General features: G+C 32.1%; 1 protein-coding gene across 1 annotated transcript in view; it reads right to left on the bottom strand.

Annotated features, from left to right (window-relative positions):
- Positions 1 to 1,084: 1,084 nt before the first annotated feature.
- LOC118200108 (protein tyrosine phosphatase domain-containing protein 1-like) overlaps positions 1,085 to 24,905 on the bottom strand; it is a 195,273-nt gene continuing 171,452 nt past the window's right edge. The window contains exons 12-17 of the mRNA XM_085824076.1: positions 19,641 to 19,894; positions 17,373 to 17,588; positions 12,013 to 12,140; positions 9,256 to 9,357; positions 8,222 to 8,305; positions 1,085 to 7,601 (exon numbers count right to left, since the gene is read on the bottom strand). Coding sequence (XP_085680202.1) covers positions 7,341 to 7,601; positions 8,222 to 8,305; positions 9,256 to 9,357; positions 12,013 to 12,140; positions 17,373 to 17,588; positions 19,641 to 19,894 — 1,045 coding nt within the window. The 3' untranslated portion in view covers positions 1,085 to 7,340. The remainder of the gene's footprint in view (positions 7,602 to 8,221; positions 8,306 to 9,255; positions 9,358 to 12,012; positions 12,141 to 17,372; positions 17,589 to 19,640; positions 19,895 to 24,905) is intronic.

Below are 24,905 nucleotides of genomic sequence, written 5' to 3'. Positions count from 1 at the left end.
TTCTTCTGGCGGACTTCGGACTCTAATCCTGGCATTCCTGGGTATTTCAGTAAGCATATATTTCAAAATTTGTAATTTTATGATGCAAGGTTATTAAAATTTTGAATAATCAGTTATTTTAGGATTTAATCCTTTACTTTCAATTCCCTTTTCGTTTCCCTACCAGAATGCAAATTAGTTCGAGAGTATATAAGGTGATATTTTCGGATGTAAGACTGAATATGTTTCAGCATCTCGAAGCTACGTTACTAGGTTTAGTAGGCCCAGATAAGATTGTATTCTTTGGCTTTGTGTTACAAGTATGACATTTAAATTGTTACGCCGGTGAGAGATTTGAGAGAACTTCGCGTTAAATCATTTATGCAGCCCTTGGCGACTAAGATTTTAAATATGAATTTGACTCTTACTTTAAGCTACATCGTCACAAACAGTTGGCAGACTTGTAAGCACGAGTCGTGCATTTATGCTCTAGTTCTGATTTAAAAAAAAAGGTTTGTTTTAAAACCTTTTTAAGACTTTGTAGTTGTTTCGAGAAGAAGCAACATTTTGCTCCAAGTCTGTTAGAAGTTTGGACTTTATGCTAGCAAAGAAGACTAAATTCTATAATGTTATTTTTAATGTATGATGTGATCAATTTATAAGGTATCTCTCCCGCCTTCTTAGCATGCCTTCGTGGGGAAATGGTCAGCACACTCGGCGCGTATTCGAGAGGTCCGAGGTTCGAGTCTCGGCGAGGTCATTGTTCATTTTTCATGTCTCCTACTTCGAAATAACCTAATGTCTCTAAAAATTGTCCATTAAACTGCGTTGAAATGTATAAGTAAATAAAATAAAACCTTGGAATTTTTCAACAGTTACACTTCTTAAAGTAATTTGTTTAATTTTTTTTAAATGCTGAAAAATGAACATTGAGATTTTATTGTAAAGTCTGGAACCTTCTTCCCCTTTTATTGCGTGAAGTTGAGAAAAGGAGACATATACGTATGTTTAGTTGCAGTCATAGGTAAAGACAAACATTGCTGTATCTACTCCAGTAAAAGTGCATGGTATTATTTTTGTTAAAGAACTTTAAAGGAAACAGTTGGAAAATTTTGCTTTATTTACACAGCATGTAATTGACATATTAAACAGACATAGCTTAGAAAACGGTTAAAAAATTTAATGAAATACTTTAAAACATAGTAGGCAGTAAGAAGTTGTTAAAGACATTAAGCAACATTCTAGGATGAAAAGAAAAGTATTTGAAGTAGTTGTTTTAGGAGAGAATAAATAGCATTTAAGTTAGATAATAGAAAAAGTATGTATAAACATAAGATAATAGTTTTTAAATAACTTGCAGAACAGGGACTGAAAATAACGAAAATAAGCTAAATGTATTGACAGACACGTGCACATGATCCTCAACCGCTCCATGACTCAGGTAAGAATAACACTAACTAAAAGTCACCCCTCAGTAATTCTCTGCCCAACCTCCTCACGCATTTTTGAAAGGGAACGGAATGGAAAGAAAGTTGCAAAAGGCTTACATATATCTGAGCGCATAGTGGATTCCAAGACGTAAATATGCAAAACATCCATGACAATCCAAACAAGGTACTCACAATTACTCAAAAACAAAACATTTAAGCCCCGAAATTGTTTCTCAGTTATGCAATGATTTCTTAACTCGGTTTTCTGCAATTTATTTTCCTAAAATAAATTAATTTAGGAGAAAAAAAACAAACTATATCATAATATTTATGACTGCTCCAGAAATAATATCAGAAATTTTTTATCAACTTACCAAGATACATTAGTAATGTTTTAGCTAATTTTTTTCTCCAACTTTTGTCAAGAGTTTTAATCAATCACTCAATTGGAATCGGCATAAATATTTTCAGTGTTAGTTCATATAGTGCTTTTAATTTAAGTGTCACTTTTTTGTTCCACTGTAAGAGGCTGACCTTTTTATAGGACTCCATAAATGAACTTTTTTTTTCATTTAATTCTTTTCATCTACACGCAAATGCAACTACTTATGCCATTTCCCTTCGTCGGGAATTCTTGCTTTTTGATTATGCTGAAAAATAATAGAAAGTTCATATAATGCTATCAGGGAATATTTTAATTAATATTTACCGTGAGAATATTTTAATTTCTGGGAATAAAAAGACGTATGACAATTCTAGTTAGTAAAAAATCATGCTAGTAAGTATGTATGCTTGAATTCGACTGAAGCTGGACAAAAATATTTTTTGAGAATAAAATAGACTATTTTATGTATTATTCCTCTAGTAATTGCATATACGTGTCTCCATGAAAAGAAAAAGATATATGTTAGCGTAATACCAAAGTATTCGTAAAACATTTGTGGTTTGGAAATGACAAATATTTGTATATGATGCCACTACCTCACTAGCTCGACGCAGTCTCCGTCTGCATGCTTAGTGGCGAGTACAAATTGTCTACTCTAATCATATATAAAATACAGAACAGTCAACAAGACATATGTCATGAAGATGAGTTGGCAATTATTCACAACCCATTAGAAATCTAAAAAAGGAAAACAACCATATGGCAAGGAAAGACCAGAACGAGATCTTTCTCATCGAGGGTCATTCTCCGTCTTTTTCCATCGGCGACCTAGTAAAGCTCAGATATCACATTCACTTTGTTCCTTGTGTCAGTAATAATATGCCTAGCAATTATCCAGAGGTACCATTGGCAATATATTGCAAAGTCATCTGGTCCAACAAGGACTGCATGATTCTTCCGAAATCTAAGATACACGACAGCAGAAGCACACTGAAGAACAAGTACTTAAAACAAGGAAACAAAGAAATTATTTTCACTTTCGTTCTAAGTACATTTTGTTGCTAACCTATCGCTGTTGGTAAAAACTTTAGCACCGTAGTTTAACTAACTTAGTAAATCTATAGTCGCCAGTTTAACATATTTTATAAATTTCTTTTACTTAACGCCCTGTTGACTGACATTACACACCAAATCGTCGGATTATCGATGGGTAAGTCTATCAAGTACAACACAGTTTAACAGGAAACAGAGTAATATCATTTTACCACAACCTGGAAATTTATTAAAGCTTAATAGGAAAGATGAAATGATCAACTCAAAAGTTTTAGTTCAACCGAATGAACTTATTAAAAGAAGCGATTGGATTAAAGCTACACTTGCCTGATAGGTAAAACTACTAAAATTTCACTAAATAAAATCTCTCCTACAAACTACTAAAATTTCACTAACTACTAAAAGTACTGCTTGTCATTCGAAGACTTCATTGAAATCTCTAGTTATAAGTAATTAGCGTCAGGTAGTACCTACGATAATGGATGGAGAAAAATTTATATCAATGAAAATCAATTTAATCAGTTATCAAATATAATAAATATCCATTATATTACCCTTTTTCTTCCATTTAACTAATTCAAATCACATTCTGTAATGAGTTTTCAAATGGAATGTATATAGAAATAAAGAAAAAAAAGACGAGAAGAATTATTATCTCTGTTTAAGAATTCTGAACGAGAGAGATATGAACAAATGATATAAGAAACAAACCTTCAAGACCTCGATATGTACGTAAAAGAAATATTTATTCCATGAAACTTAAAGCTCATTTACATGATTTAAAAATTTAAATTGAATGATAAAATTAAGTTTATATTTAAGCCATGGAATGGTTGTACTAGAAATGCGAATTTGGACTAAAGTACATAACGAAAATTTCTGTCGTACTTATTTATTTGTTCGCAAGTTATATGGCATATTTTTAAAACTTTTCTTTCCTAAATAATGCACACATTATTCGTACATTTACGTTTAGTTGAGAAATCTCAATTAAATATTGCTCTAAAGTATCTTAAAATAAAAATTATCCTTAAAGAAGAAACCTAAAATGCTTTTTATTTTGGGTTTGGAAATTCAAAATAAAAAGCATATGAAAAAGAACAGAAATAAAACTTTCATTATAAATTAAAACAGCAGTCCCTGCTGCATACATCAATCTAAAAAAGAATAATTTTAATATTTTAAGAGAGAAATCCAGCTTAAATTTCTGATAAATATACTGTATTAGCCCGAATTTGAGGCGGTATAACCTAAGAAAAAGACGATGAAGTTTTGATGGTTTTAAAAGGAAAGCACTTAGTTTGCATATAATATAACTTCACGTATATCATGTTTATAGAGTTATATTAAGTATTCCGTTATACGAAAATGTCTTCATAATGATTCCCGTCATAAGGATGGCGCGGGGGAAAGTTTATGAAATTCCAATGGCGTGCCGTGGTTTTTATCAAAGGGACTAGCAGATATGAAGAATCATTATAATCCTGTCTAAGACGACCGCTCACGGAAAATGGAAGTGATCATCTTTTTATAGGGATAAAATTCAATACTAGTATTTATTCAAGTTCTCAGAAATATTGGTCACTTTCAGAAGCGATCATCTTAGGGAGTGATCTTCATAACAATGTTTAGTATACCTAGAATGCGAAGATAATAAGTACAGTAATGGTTAATATGCTTTAATAAATTTATGAAAAATCTGGTAAAGAGAGGAGATCAAAGCGAACCTACCACATTATAATAAATAACTTTTTTAATTCAGTAGATGCCACAAAAAATAAATAATAAATTAAAAACATTTTATCTCAAAAAGAACATGAGGCCAGCTTTTGTGGCTTTTGCAAACATACTACTCTCAAAGGAATCTTGGTAGTCAAGTGCTCAAGACCATAGGATTATGATACTGAGATCTGATCAGCACATTATCATAAAACGTATTTGGAAGCTGTTCGCGCATTGCTTTGTAATGGTATCTTGTGTAGGACTAGTTCTTCGTATGGCTTTTCTCATCATAGCTTAAACATGGAATTATTACTTAATACATTTTATTTCGGAACTTCTATGGGCCACAAGAGCGCTTTTATGAAAAAGAACAAATAACACTAAATTTTAAATCAATTTCTCTTATAGAGATAACGAGAAAATAAAATTTCTTACAAAGTTACAGTCAATAATTCACTGCATGACTACGGTGGCTACAGAAACACGTGAATAGCTAGACTTTCTTGGAGTAAAGCCGACATAGCTCCAGCTCATCCCGTTAGCTCAAAGGCCAATTATACTCAATGACATTCGGTTTCAAAAGAGGCAATATGGAGTTCTTTTTACTCCTTTTGAATGTTGCTTAAAAATAAATTTGAAAGTGTTAATGTAATAAATATTAGGGAAGTAGCCCAGTACCTCTAGTCTATTGACAGCATGACACTGGACAAATTGACCATTATTAACCCAAACAGAGACTTTCACAAGAGTGCGCTGCCGCTTCTTTCCTGTAAAGATCAGATTTCAGCTTAAATAAACTAATTTTCATAGTTTTTCAAAGTTTCGCCACTATATTGCGCGGGTGCAGCCGTTCAATTATGATTTTCCTCTGCTGTACTAATTAAAGTAGCATAATAAAAGCTTATTTGGGTAATAACAGTGTCTAGGATAAAAGTTGCGGGCACATTTAGGAAGCTTTTGTCAAATTAAAAGCAGGTTGTACTGAAGGTTCTACCACTTTTAAGCTTGGCATCATTGTAAAGGATTTTGTCTTAGCGAAACATGATCAACTGATATCTGTATGCAGATGCATCTTGGTCCGTTGGGTCTCATAAATACAACACTTTAAGTTAAAATTAAGAAAATGTATTTTTAACGTAACAAATGATTGGATAATTAGATAATTAATGCTAAATTATCTTAAATAGTTTTGAATGTTATTTTACTAAAATACAGAGAGAATTTCAGAGGCACTCTGAGGATAAAGCATCGTCTTTTATCCGGGGCAATACAGAAATATTAACAAATAAATACAGGAAAACATAACTGCATGTTTGGAAATGATGGGAATGGGAATTGTAAATATAAGTAATATAGTTACCTTTAAAATTTAAACCTTGAGCTGATTTTGTGTAACAATGCAAAATGAAGACAGTGACACAGTCACATGCTTCAACAGGGCTGATAACAATTGAAAGTTTAAAACCAAATGTCTGTACATTGAGTAATGAATACAAACATGCATATATACAATGACAATGAGAAAAAGCTTCAATGGAAGTCAGATTTATAATAAAAAAGAGGCACTTCTGGTGTCATTTGATGGAATGGAAGCTAAAGGAATTTGGCTGCCAGATGGACACTTTGAACCGTTCAAAACACAGTTCTCTCGTTGAAACAACGGAACAAAGGAATCACAGTTCAATGCAAATCATCAGAGTAATGAATTAAAAAGCGAAGCGACTGATTTCAAGGTCTTAGCTTCATTCAAAGTTCTCTGTTGGAGGTAAAAAATTTAGAACGGAGCTAACGTAAACGGCAATATTTTCATCAATTTTAAATCTATCTAAACAATTTAAAATTATGGCTTTTTTCTTCAAAGTAATGTGCTCAACGCTTCAGTAATTTATATAGGAATCTATTTATAAAGAAATTCAGTATATCTGAAATAATTTAGTTTCAGATTTGCGTTTCTCAGTCCAGTATTTGCATGAAAGAATGTGAATGAAAAAGAATTTGATGAACCTATCTATAAAAATAACTTAAAAATTCTTAAAGCAAGTTAAAAGGATGTATAAAGCAAATTTCGCATGGCATTCAAAATTACGGAAAAGAGGAATTATTTCCAGATAGGTGAGATAAGCCTTATTATGTTACTTTCTTCAACGAAGTTTTCAGTGGTACCGATTTCAGTCTTTAAATACTGTAAGGGGGCATTCCTTACTTCATAAGAGTCAAATGTGATTACAATCTTTCTTAACGCTTTTGAAACTATTCAGATAAGGTACAAAAACACAGGAGAATTTTTTAAGGACACATATTGATGTTTTATGTGTGGACATCACTCACTTGAATTTAGAAAATTTAGCATCCTATCCTCTGACAAAATACAGGTGTTCTGTCTAAATATAACATTGAAAATTATTTTTGGATTGCTAAATCTTTGACACAACTAAACAAATGCAGTTGTAATAATTTTATGTAGGGATTAATTAAGAGCTGGAAATAATTTTAAAGATTCATCAGCTGCAAAAATGTTGAGAAACGCTGTTTAAATTAAATTGAAAAAAATTATTTTGGACAAAATTATGCTTAATGAAAAATTTTATACGAGAAACAAGCTTTAAAAAAAGATATCTGAAATCCTTTCATTTTCAGCATTATGTAAAATGGACTTTAAAAGCATGAATATTCGACTGCTTCGCTTTTTAAGTTCAAAGCTCTGGCAACATGTATGTTATGTATTTGAGCATGGAAGGTATTTTGAGTCCAGAAAGTCACTGATCTGAACTCTAAAAACTACACTTGTTTTGAGCAGAGTCTCCTACAATCATGTCATACAATTTGTCTATGAATATCATGACTTGTCCTGCAGTTCCCTGTCGTAGTTTGTTCCACTCCATTCCAACGGGCCTGAGTGTCCCTTGGATTCCTAGAGCTTGATGTGTGAGCGAGGCCACAAGACGCCGCAAGAGATCAGTTCTGATGGCTGTAGATTTGGGCTGCAGTTTAGCTATGAATCGAACAAGGTATTCTGTTGTGTACCGTGTGCCCTAGAAAAATATTTTGTGAGAGTCAATAAATATACATCAAACCAGACAATTATGGAGCTTTAAAGGTAAAAAATTAAATTTATTATGCTTTAATAATAAATAGAAAATTAGCATGCTGTCTTATTATGGAGGTCTGTTTTGTTTATAGAGTGCGTACTGTCTTGCTTTACAAAATTAATCAAACACATCATAAAATGTTTTATAATAGAATCAGAAACATGTTATCAACATATGCTGTAATACAAGGTACATGAAACAATAATTTTATATATAGATCAAATTTGGTTGATATGTTCTATTGAACACAGTGGTGCATGTGATATTCTGATTATCGGAGAGTAATTCACTGAAACATATTTAATAAAACATGAGTTTCAACATTTTCATCGATTTCTTTGGCAAATCACAGTTTATGGGTTTATGAATTTCTTTTATGTTTCTCAAATACCCTTGTTTATCAAGTACATTTTCTTAAACAGAAAATAATGGGCTTTGTGACGAATGTGCTTGTTCTACATACTTTTGTCGCTGTAAGGAGGGTATAGAGAATATTAATTTTGAAAACGCAAAAGGTTCCGCGAGATATAATAGGTAAAAAGGTCAGTCAAAATGAGACTCACATTATCAAGTTTTTGCAAGATCTCCATAGGCTTATCAGCACGGATAACGATAATTGATAAATCGTTCTTATTTAGAACTGGCTCCTAAAAGAAAGTACAGTTTTAAAATTATTATTAGTTTATAAAAAATTATGAAACTCAAGGCAATGATACAAACATAAGAGGAAAATGATAGCTGCAATAAAAGGTATTAATAATGAAGGCTAACAGATTAAAAATTAGTTTGAAACTTCTCAAAATCCAAGATATAAACCTACCATGTACTTTATTTTTACCTGAAAACTTCTTTAATACAATACAAATATTTTTCATGTTAAAAATAAATGCGACTGAAAATTTCACTTTCAACCCAAGCTGCAACTAGAAGTTGTCTGCCGAGAAGGGAGGTAGTAATTCTTTACAGCTTTTGTCCTAATCGCTATACATATTTGCCCTAATTAAAAATACTCGAAAAGGTTTAAAAGATAATTTAATTTTTCTGAAAGAATTTAGATACCCATACCATTCTTTTTCCTTAGTTTAATTATTAACATAATATCTGGTAATCTGGACATGCTTTTTCAAATGATGTAGCCACTACCTGCAACACATTTTTTGCAGGTATCTGATTAAGATGAGATCATCTGTATTCAACTTTAAAAAGTTTGATATTTCGGGAAAAGTCAGAAATCAGTTAGTTTCAGATGAGGTGTTAACTTGTAGAATGGAGTTTCAATTTAACTGAAGACTTCCATTGCCGAAGATCTCAGAGTCTTAAGAAAGAATCTACGTCACAAATTGTCATGTTGAACAATTTTTGAATAATTGAGATTTTTATCACTTGGACATACACATAATATGACAACAGTGTAATTAACAAAACAAACTATTTAAATGATTTCACCTTAACAACTGAATAAATTAAGGATATAAAATAACTTTATTTTCATTATTATTATAATTATTATTATTTGCCTTTTACAAATACTAAACTTGTAAAAAGATCATTCTCAACTTAAGGTGAAATGTGTATTAAAAAATAAGAAAATGTTTACCCGTAATTGATCTAACCAGCTCCAGAGCAGACCGGACAGCATTATTGGATCAGTTTCTTTCGCCACTTTCTCCCATGTTGATGAACGGTTATTCAGAGCTCTCTGCAAAGAATGCTTTCAATGTTATTACATTACGATGTTATTACAATGTTATTAAAATAACAACCTAAGACAATAAACTAAAAATAATTATTCAGTACGTATTTAATGAAAACTTTCATATCTGATATATTTTACACATAGATTTAGAAGTCTCTTACAACAACGATGGTTTAGCTTATCATTTCCTACATTACGGTAACTTTCCTAAAGAATTCTTAAACATTTAATTCACAAATTTATAGTTTAATTCGAAAACACTATAAAGCGGCGTTCTGTAATGAATTTAAAAACTGTGACTCAGGTCTTTTCATATTAAAACCTGAATTAAGTCTTATTAGTTAATTAAGTGTGGTAATAAAAGAAAACTATGTTCATGAGTTGATTCAAAAATCCAATTGGATTCGTTTTTCCATATTTTAAGTTATTTCTTGAATCCCTAAAAACAGTTCACAAAAATAACATGCGTTGCATTTGTCAAATTTTTTGATCAAATTAATAAGCAAATGGAAAAGGGTAAGCAATAGTTAACATGAACTTTGAAAGCTTATTTAGAAAAATTCATAATTTAAGAGTTTTTTATTGTTATATTAAAAATTAGAGAACTTTATTCTGCTTCTGCTTGTCTCATTTAAGACATTTAAGAAAATACACTGAAAAATATCTCTTTACATTGCTTATTTCTCAAAAAACTTCATTAGTATTTCCTTTTAGAACTTTAATTTTTAATTGCTAATTTCTAAAAGTACCACTTTATTGGCATTTCTTTTTGGACATTCTTCACTCTTTACTTTTGGTTTTGACTTTTACCCTTGCCTGCATGAATGATGAAACACTAATTGACTGATTGAAGAGTTAGGATTGGAGGCAACTTCCCCTTGATAAGTCTGTCTCCTGTCTGCTCAACAGTCACTCACTTATGTATTTTTTTTAAAAAAAAATTTTAAAAAAAAATTTAGATTAATTTTAATTTGCTAAATTGGTGAATTTATTTTCATGGTTTGGTTTTGCACTTGATTTACTTATGCTACCTGAATTTAAATGATATTCTAGATTAGTTCGAAAATTAAATCTTTTATGTTTGCACAATTTGTAATTATTTTAACTTTAAATTTTACTTTTTTACTTATATACATGTTTGTTAAAATTTAAGTTTGCTTAAATTTAAATTTCATTCCTTGCAGCAATGGTGCAAAGAATTAATTAAATTTGTATTTAAATTAAATTTATTTTTAAGTTCAATTTATTCTTTTGAAACAATCAAGTAAAGAAAGCATATTTAAAATAAAATCTGGACATAAGATCAACTTTAACCTTAAAAGGTAAGTAAAACTCAATTTTAGAATGATGTTAGTGTTTAAAAAATGTTTTATTAATTTCGAAGGAAAATGGATTAAGATCGGATTATTTAAATTATGGCAAAGGCCGCGAAAGCTGCATGTCTAAGGGAAGAAATCGTTTGTGAACAAATGTCTAAGAGAAAAGCACACGTAGCTATATTACAGGCGAGGAAAATCGTGAAAATTCCCATGCAGGAAGCTCATTCTCGTGATTTGAGTGTCCGGATCAAATTACGAGTCTTCACAGACTTTATGGTTTGTCTGACGGTCGGTTATTTGATTATGACAAAGTATTATTACTTAAGTGAAGGACTGCCCCTGTGGAAGATTTTCTAAGAGAAACTAGCTCTTATTCATGTTACACTTTGGAAAAACCCAAACAGACCGTCATTCACAAAACTTCGAACCGACCAGCGTACTGTCTTGATAGGTGTGATATTTAGCGGTATCGGCCGCTCCATCATTGGAACCAGATTCTAATTATGGAGAAGATACGATGTCTAAAAGCTTACAATGTTATTCTGGTACAGGAGCACCTAAAATATCTTCTAAACAAAACTCTGGAGAGGTTAGTGGTTAGGAAAGAGAGATAGGATATCTTTGAATCTATCTTCTGTTGATGTTTTCCATTAAAACTAGGCAGACCTACGATTAGGATTTTTCATCACATTTGGGAATTCTACTGCTTTGTATAAGTATGCAAATCTGGACTTTAGGACTTTAGGACAGGAGCACCTAAAATATCTTCTAAACAAAACTCTTCTGGAGATGTTAGTGGTTAGGAAAGAGAGATAGGATATCTTTGAATCTATCTTCTGTTGATGTTTTCCATTAAAACTAGGCAGACCTATGATTAGGATTTTTCATCACATTTGGGAATTCTACTGCTTTGTTTAAGTATGCAAATCTTTAGTTAATACCAGGTGTTTCCTTCTTCTTCACCATGATACATTCATGAACTTTTTTTTGAGTTTTAGAGGGATTACTAGGATAAGTAACAAAAACCAGCGTTCAGCGATTATTATCTAATCGGTCATTTATAGGCTTCAATGAAATTGACTCAAATCATTCATGTTTGAAAAAAAAATGAAACAACAGGGTTAATGTCATAGTATCTTTAAATGAAAGCAACTTTCATATCAACATACCACAAGTATGGTTAAGAACTGTTTACGTTTACGAATCTAGAGATATAAATAAGCAAGGAGAAGTATTTTGAACAGAAATAAATAGCAATTATTTCAGTTCTTCTCAATTATGATAATAATGCATAAATTATTTGCATGCATTAAAAATCAGGAATGAATTGCATCAGTACCTGGTACTTTCTAAGTTTTCCAGCAAATTCCGAGTCAAGAGTGTAGTGGTCGGCTAATAAGGCATCGATAATATTTGTATTTGTTAGCGGTTTTTTGAAGTCTTCCTCGAAAGATAAGGATGGGCAGCCTAGGAGGAGAAAAAAAATTAAACACGTTTTTTAAAGTAGTATTAGTATAAATTTATTTGGAATAGATAAAGCTTTCCCGAAAAAATAACTTTTTGAAATACTGGTAAACAAGATAAATGCGTAAAATTAAATTATTACCGCAGCAAGAATCTGCTTAATTTACGAATGTAGTCAATATCTGCTTTATGCAAATGACACTTTTTTAAAAAATTTTAGTATGGAAGTATTGGATTAATCAGCAATAACGCTCAAATAATTGATCGAATTTTCTAAGTACTTATGCTGCTTTAAAAGATAAAAATGTTCCTTTCTTTTAATTTAATATTAAGCAAGATGAAATTTCACAAAAGACATAAGAAATGGCATCACTCATTTTGGAAGCAGAGATTACAAATTTCATATAAACAGATATATTTTTTCGATCTTTTATTGCAGCAAGACAAATATTCAAACTAAAAATCAGTAGAATAAGTCATACAATTGAATACAGAATGTTAGTTATCTGAAACATACTCTGGTAGAGCACATGAAGTCTACTTACTTAAGTGAAACATGATTTCAAGTATGGCATTCTAAGGGAAATTGGATCATATTCTTGTTACACATACGAAAAAAATTACGATAACCCTATACAGAAAGTCTGTTTCGATTAGAAAACAGGTCAAATTACAAGCGTCTAATAAGGCTTCTACAGAAACGAGGATTTTAAGTTATTCGATCGGAATTTTCCTTACTAAAACCTAAATTTCATTTGATCGCCAGTTACCATCAATGCAGTAAGGATGTTTGTGAAGGTAGTATCTGTTTGAATCTAGCATTGTGCATGGTTCGGCACGTTTCTAATTTGCTACCCTTAGGTTGCGGATCTGCCAGTGCGTGTTAGTGGCACTCGACTCAAAATGCTCTTAAAACCACAGTCGTATTAATTCCTTATGTTAATTGTATTAAAAACTTCAGAATGTATATTAACAAACAAAAATGATTCAAAATAGTCTGCTAATACTAATAAGTATAAATCATTATCTATGCTTGACAAGTTGGAGCTTCCATATAAATTTGATAAATGCGCGTCTGTTGTAATGTATTTTGTAGTAATTTACAAAACAGACAATCTTCTTAGTAGAACATAAAATTTATTTCTAGTTCACGGTGATAGACAAATTTTATACAATTCTTAAGTGGAAAAATGTTCATCCTACTCCTAGCTGTAAAATCTTCAGAATACTCAATCTTTTTAAAAACAATATCTCTCGTTGCTGAGTAAAGGTTTGATATAAATATGGCGTTGCCACTTCAACAATAATTATATTTATTTATTAAATAACAAGATATTACAACCTCTCCCCGCTCCAGATAAACTTTAATTTATATTTATAAACTTTAATTTATATTTTTATAAATTAAAGTTTACAGTTTTTAAAACAATAATATCAGCACAACACAGAATTAAAATACAAGCATTTAAAGGAGAATTAAACAAGAAATGACATAATAACATACAGTGAAGAAGAGAGTAAGGAACAAAATACTTTTTTTTATCTATATAGAGAAACAAATTATTTAATCAGGCCAGGGAGTACGACTTAACGTGTCTACATTTTTATGGTTTTTACCACTTCGATGAACGATCGTGTAATTGTATCTATATAGATCGTGTAATTTTATCTATATAGAGAAACAAATTATTTAATCAGGCCAGGGAGTACGACTTAACGTGTCTACATTTTTATGGTTTTTACCACTTCGATGAACGATCGTGTATTTGTATCTATATAGATCGTGTAATTTTATCTATATAGAGAAACAAATTATTTAATCAGGCCAGGGAGTACGACTTAACGTGTCTACATTTTTATGGTTTTTACCACTTCGATGAACGATCGTGTAATTGTAAGGTTGTAGTACTAGTGCCCATCTCATAAGTCGTGGATTTAGACTCACATTATTTTTGAGCCAAACTAAGGGATTATGATCGGTCATGATGAGGAATTTAGTATGCCCGTCTAAATAACATTGAAGTTTCTTTACAGCAAATATTATGGCGGCGCATTCCTTTTCTGTGGTAGAGTACTTTTTTTCAGTTTCTGTAAACTTCTTACTAAGGTATAATATTGGATGTTCATTGTCTCGTTCACCTTTTTGAGCTACAATGACACCCATACCAGAGTCTGAAACATCAGTTTGCAAAATAAACTCCTTATTGAAATCAGGTGAGCGTGACAGAGGCTTTTGTGGCAGTTTTTCTTCTTCAACAACTTGCTCTTGTCTGTTTAGTTTCTTTAAAAACTTCTCCTTGACTTGCATCTCAACTCCAGAACTTGACAATTCATCTGGATCGTTTAACTGAGATTTTAACTGAGAATCGTTTAATTTTGTCAGTTCTTTCTTTTCAGATAGTTTTTGCTTGTTGCGAGATGAACTTTTGTTCTTATCTGTTACTTGCATTCTCATTGAATGTGGCAACTTTGAGTATCCTCTATCATGTTTATGCCTCTTTGCTAAGTTTTCTGACGCGTGCATAGATCCTGATCGTATTTTTAATTTCTTAGCCTTAGAAGGACCTTCATGAGTTCTTTTATAAGAATTTCTTTGATCTGCTGCTAACGAACTGTCAAACACATCTTTCCTTTTTGGAGAAGAAGGAACTGGGGAACTTGTAGAGGAATAATCATACACAGGATCCATAGAAGATGAATCACCAGGTAAATAAGGTGAGTCAACTTCCATATAAATAAACTTCCGTTTTCTCATCAAGAGATGAACGCTTAGATTGTTTGTCAGATTTCTGTGAAGCATTGACAGTAGCTTGACTTTTAGGAGGGTGAGTATTGACCAAATTACCCTGAGTCTTAGCACTATTATTTGTTTGGTTCTGAATCAAAGTTGTGTAGTTTTGCATTTGATCTCTATATTTTTCAAGAATAACAATTAATTCCCTTTCATTTCCATTTTTATCTAATTTCTTTTTCTCCTTTATTTTGAAATAATTTCTGAAATTTTCACTTTTAGCTTCGCTAAGCATTGAGATTAGATCTCTGCTTTGATGCTGAGATTCAATTAATTCCTTTGAATTAGCATTAATTATTTTCTTAATTTCCTTGTCTTTCTCATCAGCTTGCGGTAAAATATCTTCGTCAGACTCAATAACAGACAGTTCTTCTTTTTTCCCCATTTCGGTGTCTCTACTTCGATCTCCTTCTCGAGATCGTTTTACTTGAGATCGTGTCAAAACTGCATTTATCCTTTCTAAATTTAAGAACTGTTTATCTTTGAACAACTGAGCAGTTTTGTTACCCAATACATATCTGCCTGGATCATTTGTAACAACAGCTGCCTTTGTCTTTATATGACCAAGTTCGCAATTAATTTCAACTTCCGCTAACGGTAGACACACTAAATGGTCATTTAAAAGATATTGTACCCAGACATGTTCTCCAGTCATTTTTGCGTTATCTATGTATTTCCGAGAAATAACATCAACAGTGGCTCCTGTGTCTCGAAGAATAGGCATTTCATACCCATTAACTAAACCGTTAATTGTATACGTCTTTAATAAATCATCATTCGAAAATACGCAATTTATCTTTTCATTTGGTTTTAAGCGAGGACACTGAGGCTTAAAACGTTTTCTCGGACGCAAGTTATAGAAGCACAGAAGATAACCTTAATGATCCGCTTCAAATCTGGCTTTAAAACAGCAGACTTCTTACATCCATTTCTCCTTGAAATAAACAAACTCGGCAATTGGTATTAGCAAACTTGTTCTAAAAAAATTCAGCAAATTTCTGGGATTAGGAGACCAGCACCATCAAAATTGATAATTGCACTCCTAATTTCCAGTATCTCGGTGGAACCTCCAATTTATTAAGACTGTAATGTATTTTGTAGTAATTTACAAAACAGACAATCTTCTTAGTAGAACATAAAATTTATTTCTAGTTCACGGTGATAGACAAATTTTATACAATTCTTAAGTGGCAAAATGTTCATCCTACTCCTAGCTGTAAAATCTTCAGAATACTCAATCTTTTTAAAAACAATATCTCTCTTTGCTGAGTAACGGTTTGATATAAATATGGCGTTGCCACTTCAACAATAATTATATTTATTTATTAAATAACAAGATATTACACTGTAAACACATTATGTCGGTATTAGAGTACCGATTCATCAAACATATATGGCTTACAGAAAAACAAATTGGAGAATTTTAAAATATTCCTCTGCAAATTAAAGCCAAAAATATTTATGGAATGTATTTAGAAGCTTTATGTAAAGCGTAAATAGTGTCAAGCAACATGTATCAGAATAAGCCTCAGGCTTAGGTGTCAGATATATGCTGACTGATATATATTTCTAGTGTTGGTTTCGTCTTTTCGTCTATTTCTGTGGTTCGAATATTGGCAGGTCTTGTGGCTGCTGGATTTAATATAATCTGTATTTACTAAATTTATAGGTACTTATGTATTTATGTATTTTTCCTTTGACTATTCTTGATAAACGAAACCCTGTCACCAAAGAGTGCAATTTAGCTCCAAAAGCGGGATATAGCAACACATTCATAAGATGTTTACTTTGGTTTTATGTAACCGCAATCCTCGCGATCCCTCAGTTTAGTTTTTGCAAGGAGGGATACATTAAAACTTTAGATTGCTAGTATTTTGAAAGACGAACGAAACTTCGCATTACATTTTAACTTGGTTCTTGAGAAATGCCTTGCAATATAAGTAGTATGCATACTCTTTGCTTATTCAGCGTCAATAAACTTGTCAGTTTTTTCAAAACTGTGTCTTTGCAGGACGTCTATGGGAATGAAGTTGAATGAGGAAGCCATTCAACAGCTGATGATGGAATACGACCAGGGCCTAACCAAAAATGAATTAATGAATCTGCATAGGAAGCAACAGCAACAGGGTTCACTTGAGAAATGAGAGAAAGATGGGGGAATCTTTCACATCAAACGAGATCAGGGAGATGTGTAAAATGTAGAAAATAATGCAAACTTTTTAAGAACAGTACATGTATAAGTGTTTATTAATGTTAGCATTAAATCTGTGTAAGAAGAATGGAAGAACAATCTGTTCCGTCAAACCTTCGCCGGAATGGTTGACTTAAATGTAGCGTTCTCTCCACCAACTTTTGCGGCAGATGGCAAAATGTTCAAACAGCAATTTATGTTAAATGCACCTGTCTTTATGACAGCAAAGTTAAATAAAACGCTTCTGTTTTACCTTTGTTGGCTTTGTTGGCAAATATGTCTCTTCTGTTCTGCACTCCGTTGATGAAAGGCGTATTTTGTTCAGAAGGACTTTCTTCCAGGACAGAATCAATAATAGCATTGCATTCCTCCGAATTCAGATCCTCTAAAGGATCGTCGTCTTCTTCGTTGCCTTCTCCTTCCTCTTCCTGCAGAATATCTTCTTCGTTACCAACTTTATTGGGAGAATCTAATATTGAAGAAATAAATAAATTAGGCTGTGAAAAGCTATCCAATACTTGAACATAAATTACATTTACAGAGCTATTAACCATTTTGATAATACAATTCAACGCTACAAGGGAAATCTCAGGTCATAGGAACAAATTTTACAATTATTCTATTTGAAAAATTTTAATTTTGATTGCAATCTCAATAACATTAAGTAATTTTTTTCATTGTTGCACATCACTGGTATTATCACATTTTATTTCTTACACAATTGTTTTTGAACGTACACGTTTCATCTCGGCCGCATCCTATTTGAATCAAAACATAATAGGAATTGTTTCGAATTCATATTGAAGATGGTCGTATCTACCAATTATGGAATATTTCAAAGCCAGAATAATGGTCTATATAATATATTTTATCGTTAAGCAAAAGGACAAATATACGATTCTCTAGGAATTCTTAGAAATATCCTTTAACATAAAGAATAGAACAAAGCTTATTTTTTTATAAATTAAAAAAATGACTTCTTATACTATTATTAGTATTATGAAGACTCGAATCCGATCAAATCAATCTGAGACTCGAGACACAATGTTCCTTCAGGGTTTTCACACTCCTATCTGCCTATGAGGTAAAAACATAGAAATAGGAGGATTGGAATCACGTATCTAAACGGCGCAATTCTAGGCTTTTTCTGCGAATATCAGGACCTATCAGGCGGTATGAACCTTGATGGGTTTCTGAGCGCAATGTTATAAAGTAAGCGCCCTGATTATAGACCGCGAGAGCGGAGGGAGTGTTCAAAATATTACGTAGATGGTGACTTTCCTCTTCTTTTGAAGGATAGACCGGAATAAAACTGCAGATCTATATGAATTAGACACAAACGGACATTTTTTTTATATATGTAGAGGTTAATAAACACAGGTAATGTAATTTCACATGTGCAGCTAGTAATTGATAATAACTAAAATGAATCTGCGTTTATTGCTTTTAAATCGCGTAGTTTGTTAATTAATAACATAAAAATTTGAAAGAAAAATTAAATATCATACGCTTTGAAAGTGACAACACGCTGTCGCTGAGAATGCAAAAACATTTTAATTCGGGCAATAGCAATAATTTTTTTTTTAATTACTGAGCTTGTTTATTAAATTCGAAAGACAAATATATACGGAGTTTTGCTTAGTGGCAACATACTTCTTCTACATCGTTGAGTTTTCTGATTAAATCTCAAACATAAATATCATAAACTTTGAAAAGAGTCAACACAAAGCTTTCAAATTGCTGAGTTTTTATTCAAAGGTACCTTAAATTCGCACAAAATTATTATAAATAAAAGGTGTGAACTCTGTTAAGTAATTTTCTGAAATCTTCTGTAGACAGTGATTTTCCTCGTTTTGAATGTCAAGTGTATAAGTTTTCATCAAAATCGGAATAAAAGTGTAAATTTGTATGAATTACACACAAACAAAAGAACACTCTTCTTTATATACATTATTAGTTATTATATCCTTCCTTTCCGCATGCATTCGCAGTGTAATTGGAAGCGTGCTCCAGGTGTATTCGAGAGTTCCAGCGTTCGAGTCCCGGCAAGGCGATTGCACATTTTTTAGGTCTCCGGTTTTAAAATAACATAATGACTCTACAAGTGGCGCCCGAACTAAAAGATGGTAGACGATTACTCGTCACCGCCAGAATTTGGAATTTGGCAAATGGGTCCTTAAATCCCTTGTCGCTTTTAAAAGGAGGAGTATATAATGTATTTTATCCCTCCTTTGCGCATGCTTTCGTAGTGTAATCGGAAGCATGCTCGACGCGTATTCGAGAGGTACAGTGTTTAAGTCCCGGCGAGGCCATTGAACATTTTTTGCATCTCCACTTTCAAACAAACTTAATGACTCTACAACATACATAGATGTACGGATATCTAACGACAGGAAATTAATTATTATTATTAATACTTGCGACAAAGACAATATTTCTGTTTCTACATTATTATTCAATTCAAAACGAAACAAATCAAAACGTATTGCAGTGATTTCAGCTGAAAAATTTCGTGCCTTACCTTCTTGGATTATATCTTCTTCATTCATTGGAGCAGTGGGGCTGGTGACCCCTTTGGCAGTTTCTTCCTTTTCACCGCTGTCTTTGGAAGACTCCGTATTGCTGAGAGATTTGTTGTTGTATTCGAGTACCGGTTCTCGCCCCGTCTCTTCATCTTCCGATAGCTGGTAATCTAAAATACCATCATCTGGTGGCCTACAGCCACCAATGAGATTGAAATATGGATGCTCTCCATTTTCTTCGGGAGATGACAAACTATAGAGGAAAGCTCTAATAATTGAATGTATAAGTATTAGAATACTCGACCTCTTTTAATTGCATGAGTACAAGAAAAATAGTTATCCATCATGTCAAAAACCCAAAAATTCTAGACAATGATATCCTTATTAGAAAATTATTATTCAAGCTTGATTATCTGGGTATGCTTAATATTAGATCTCTGCTTTGCTCTGATATGATGTTTACAGTGTGGTATAAATCTTAAACAAGGATTTTATTAATTTCTATTCATATTTGCCAAAAAATAAATAAGCTCCGTTACAAATTTTGGTAATAACAATAATCACCTCGTTTGGGGTTACGCTTACATAAGAAAAGCGTTTTTTCTCAAATCGAAATTAATAAAAAAAGAACCCGATTGACCGATGAGCATCTACAATCCGTATTGAAGATTTTAGGAGTTTCACTTCAAGACTAAATACCATCAAGTATCAAGATATAGTAAGAAATAAAGGAGTTAACATTTATTTACATACAAATAAATGCATTTTTATCTATGAATCGAAAAAAAGTTAAGTAAATAAGAGAAGGAGACTTTTGGTTGTTATTTATTATACAGTATTGTTCTACTTGGTAAATTTTTCGTAATTGTTTTATTTTTAGTTTAAATTAAAATAAATTATTTAATTAATACTAAACACGTTAAAATTGTTTGAAAGAAATACCAGCCTAAGAAAATTAATATTTAGATAGCAATATAGTATTCGGTAACCAGTAAAAATGTCTCTATATTTGGTAACCAGTAAACGTGTAACCAGTAAAAATGTCTTACTGGAACCAAACTTTAGATCTCAGATTATAAAATTCAATATAAATTTGAACATTCTTCCTTTGCGATATCATTAGTATTATAACTTTTGTATGCTTTTATAAATATTTGGTATACGAATTCAAAAGATTTTTATTTTGTTAATAAAATTTTTGATTTTAATATAAATAAATAAATAAGTAAATAAATTCTGGCCCATCAGATCATGCCTTTGGCCAGCATAAAATTTGAAATTGACCACTGTCATATGAGATGATGCAGTTTATTTGGCTGTTCAACTCGTTATCCCATTTTGAGCAGCAGCCCTTAAGCAAAGAACTTTGAATTTCTTTAAGCGAAAGAAAATTCCTTTCATGCCACAACCGCCTTCCAAATTCCTTACACTTTGCCTTATTCTCTCTAAGCTCTATGGGTTTAATGTTTTCAGAGAGCTTAAGCTAATAACGCAACGGCCAGTCCAAGGCAGATACCAAAAGAGATATTCTACGCATGTTTAGAAGAACGTTAAAGGTACTGACGCAATTAAATTGGAAGGGTGAAAAGTTTTGATCCTCACAGGGTAGAAATCGTGTTAGATAGTTCAAATTTTGCAGGATCATAGGTTGTAGTTTTGTGACATAGTGTGCGAAATATCAAAAAATCGACATTCTTCCTTCACTGCTTTGTTCAAGTGAAAAAAGAGTAAAGTGTCGGAGAAGAGAGTGGATGGCAGGGCCACGATTCAATGTCTCTGCCGGAGAGACGCACAGCATCATTCACTCAGAAATTCTCCAAAGCTCACTGTAGATGCTACCGTGTGTCGTTAACTTGATACGTGGACGTGAAAGCATTTGGATGAACCACGTGACGTCCGATCACGGCAACAACGCAGAGATACATCAGCCTTGTACTAGATATGATTAAGAAGACTCGTCAAATGACTGTGAAAAGAATGTTTGAATGTTTTGAGATCTCTACCAACACGCGGAACGCATTCATCAAGAAGTGACCATGAAAAAAATATCGGCTCGACAGGTCCCTGAAGCTTTACCCTTGAATAAAAAGGAAGGTGAAAAGAATAATCAATTTTAGCTGATTTTGCGGCTCTATTATAAACGCTATCAACAAGGAATATCATACGAATCTGATACATACACTGCGAGGTGGCAAGAAGTAGAAGATCTGAAAAAAGAATCATCCTGCATCAAGACAATGAACCTTATCAACATGCCGCGATTACACATGTCGCTTCGCACTGCAGCTTTGTACCATTTACCTTATTCCACTTACCTGGTTCCGTCGTATTTTCATGCGTTCAGTCATCCTTCATTTTCATAAAGGTTCATTTTCATGCTTTACAGTCATCTTCTAGGAAGAACTAAGTTCGAGGACATCAATTCACCATGAACAATAATGTCATTGAATGGTTCGTTTATTAGTGTGAGGCTCAAAATAAATAATTCTATAAGATGACTGTAAAGCAATTGCTGCACAGAATGTTTAAGTGCAGAATGTCTAATGCATTCTTATAGAGGGGTGATTAACAAAGAGATCATACCAAGGTACTGCATCTCAAATTACCACTTCACTATAAGGCTCAAACCTTTACACCCTTCCCTCGTACGTATGTCTCGAACGAGTTCTGAGTGTGTAATAAATATAGAAAACCGTGTAATAAATATAGAAAACCGTGTAAGTGATATAATAAATATAATATGCAATCAGTCACGGATTTATAAAGTGGCAGGAGCACTTTACCTGGAAGTTCCTCATCTTAAAATACAGCGTACTTTTCCTATTTTTAAGCTATTTGTTGTGAACACCACGACTTGTTTGTACTTCCCATTAAATTACACACGTTTCTTGCTACACTTTATTTAAATTTATTTTTCTCGGATTTCATTAGAGATATATTTCTAACTCAATTAATTCAGTTTCCATTCCGCGGCAAGGCCAAACTACATAAAAACTCTATCTTCATTAAAAATTGTAAAATACGGAAAAACCATTAAGATTAAATACTGTTAAAAAACAGTTTTAACAATCAAAATTAGAGTTTCTAAGCAGAAACAAGCAATTTGTCCAGAAAGCAGGAAGACAAAATTTTCGGTGCACATAACTGAAAGTTAACTTTCTTTCACACTGGGCAAACAGACACTGAAATTGGAACTCCAACTGACTTAATTCACTATGCTACTAAGAGTGTCAAATATAAACAAATGGCTGCCTCGTTAGGTGTAGCGGCACTTAAAATTTTAAATGTTGATAACTCTACAACTATTGCATGAAGATTAACAAAAGGCATAAAAACCTTAACCGCTTCATAATAACAAGACAATTCAATTATTTTTTAAGCAAAAAATTCACAATTTACCAACAGGAACAGTAATATCGAGAATGAAGAAACTGGTCTCACCGAGCCGGATAAGAGAATGACAGTATATTTTTATATATATTTGGCTCGGATGATTGCAACGAAAATCGAAGGTGCATAGCTAGATGTTATAGCAGTCTCATATACCAAATTTCAACTTTCTACGTCTACTCGTTTTTGAGTTATGCGAGATAAATATGCACGATAGAACACCAGTTTTATAGAAGAAACACCAATTTACATAAGCATGAAGTTTTTATTTCCTTGTTTGCTATTGTTGCTCACATATCTAGCATAAATCTAAAATAGCAGGGTCGAGATGGTTAAAAACTTTGTTTTTAAGCTAAAACCATTCGATTTGTTATCACACGATAAAGGTCTAATTATTAATTGTTTTTAAATTTTAAATACTTCCATTTTAGGTAAGCAGAAAGAGTAAACTGCGGATTTTTTCTCATATTAAGCTTAAATTAAAATGCATTAATATCGTGTGAAGAAATAGGTAATATATTTTGTGGAAAGAAGTTTAGAATGATATATAACACTTATTTAAATCCGGTACACCAAAACGGAAATATTTAATTTAAAACTAATCGAATTTTATTAAAAAATATTGTTTACTTGTGTATTAAATTGCTTGAAAATCGAGGGATTCAAAAGGTAAGAAACAAACAAAGAACTCATGCGTTTTTCCTACGAAATATTAGTTACAAACAATATAATACACATTCTAAGTCTGCAGAATAGTAAAAATTCTGTTTAAAATATTTGATAGCTTTAGAAAATACTTCTGATCGAAGAAAAAAAAAGACTAGAATTTTAAAGAGGATCTTGAAATAAAAGTGCAGCAAACCACAATTACACGCAGCTGCAGCCTGAGTGGTAAAATCCACTCACTGCTCCGTGGTTTCTACTACTTGATTGATGTAGTATTTAATAAGGCAGAATTAAAGTGTATCAACCTATGAGAAAAAGAGAAACTACAGAGATCCTGTATCATAAAATCTGTAAGATATATAATTAAAAGCTAGTGTGGTTATAAGGTTATAAAACCGAAATGAATATTTTGGTGTGGACATATTTCATACATCTATTCTGAAGAGGCATAATTAAAAGCTCTTTGAATTAATAAATTTCTTTCTTGAAAATGAAATACAGAATAAGTACAGTTCCAGTTACACAAAATTTCTGCAAACCTACTGGGTGTCACGAGAAAAAAATTAAACGTATCTGAGCTTTTCATTTTTGATTAATTTTGCAATATTAATTATAGCCAGTTATCTTAAATTTCACTTCGTTCGCTTCACATCTGTTTTCTTCTGATTTATGGGTCATCCAAAAGAAGATATAAATAAGTTGACGGGAAGGAAAAAATTAAGGATTAATACAAATAAGAGAGCATATAAATACTGACTCAGTTTCAGTAAAGCAGTGCTATGTCTTTCATCTACGTGGACCTAACTGATTTCTGAATATGACAAACTGGAATTCTAGACTTATTACAAAAATTCGTAGCTGGGCATATATACGTTCCGAATGCATACGATAACTTAAGTTGTATTTGGAAGGACTAGCAACTTTATGTTCAGTTATTTATAACATACCATCAAAACTTACTGTGTCTTTTCGCTGAGCTGGAGAGACCGGATCTGACCGAATTCTTCACTTGACAAGTAAAATTCTGAACTTACTGTGATAAATAACAACTAGACGTACATGAGATTGAGTCAATTTGCATTACTCAAACGATATTACTAGAATTTAAAATATTATTATGTAATTCAAGTTGTATCTGCGTATGTTAAAAATCTTATATTCAGTTTTCTGTAATCTACCAGAAGTAACTGCTATACTTTATTATCCTG

This window comes from Stegodyphus dumicola, chromosome 9, assembly GCF_044657685.1.
Source record: "Stegodyphus dumicola isolate Sdum_Otavi_A_Nest chromosome 9, ASM4465768v1".
NCBI classification, from domain to species: Eukaryota; Metazoa; Arthropoda; class Arachnida; order Araneae; family Eresidae; genus Stegodyphus; species Stegodyphus dumicola.
The sequence above is the reverse complement of the archived record's forward strand: the minus strand, read 5'-3'. Positions and strand labels throughout refer to the sequence as shown.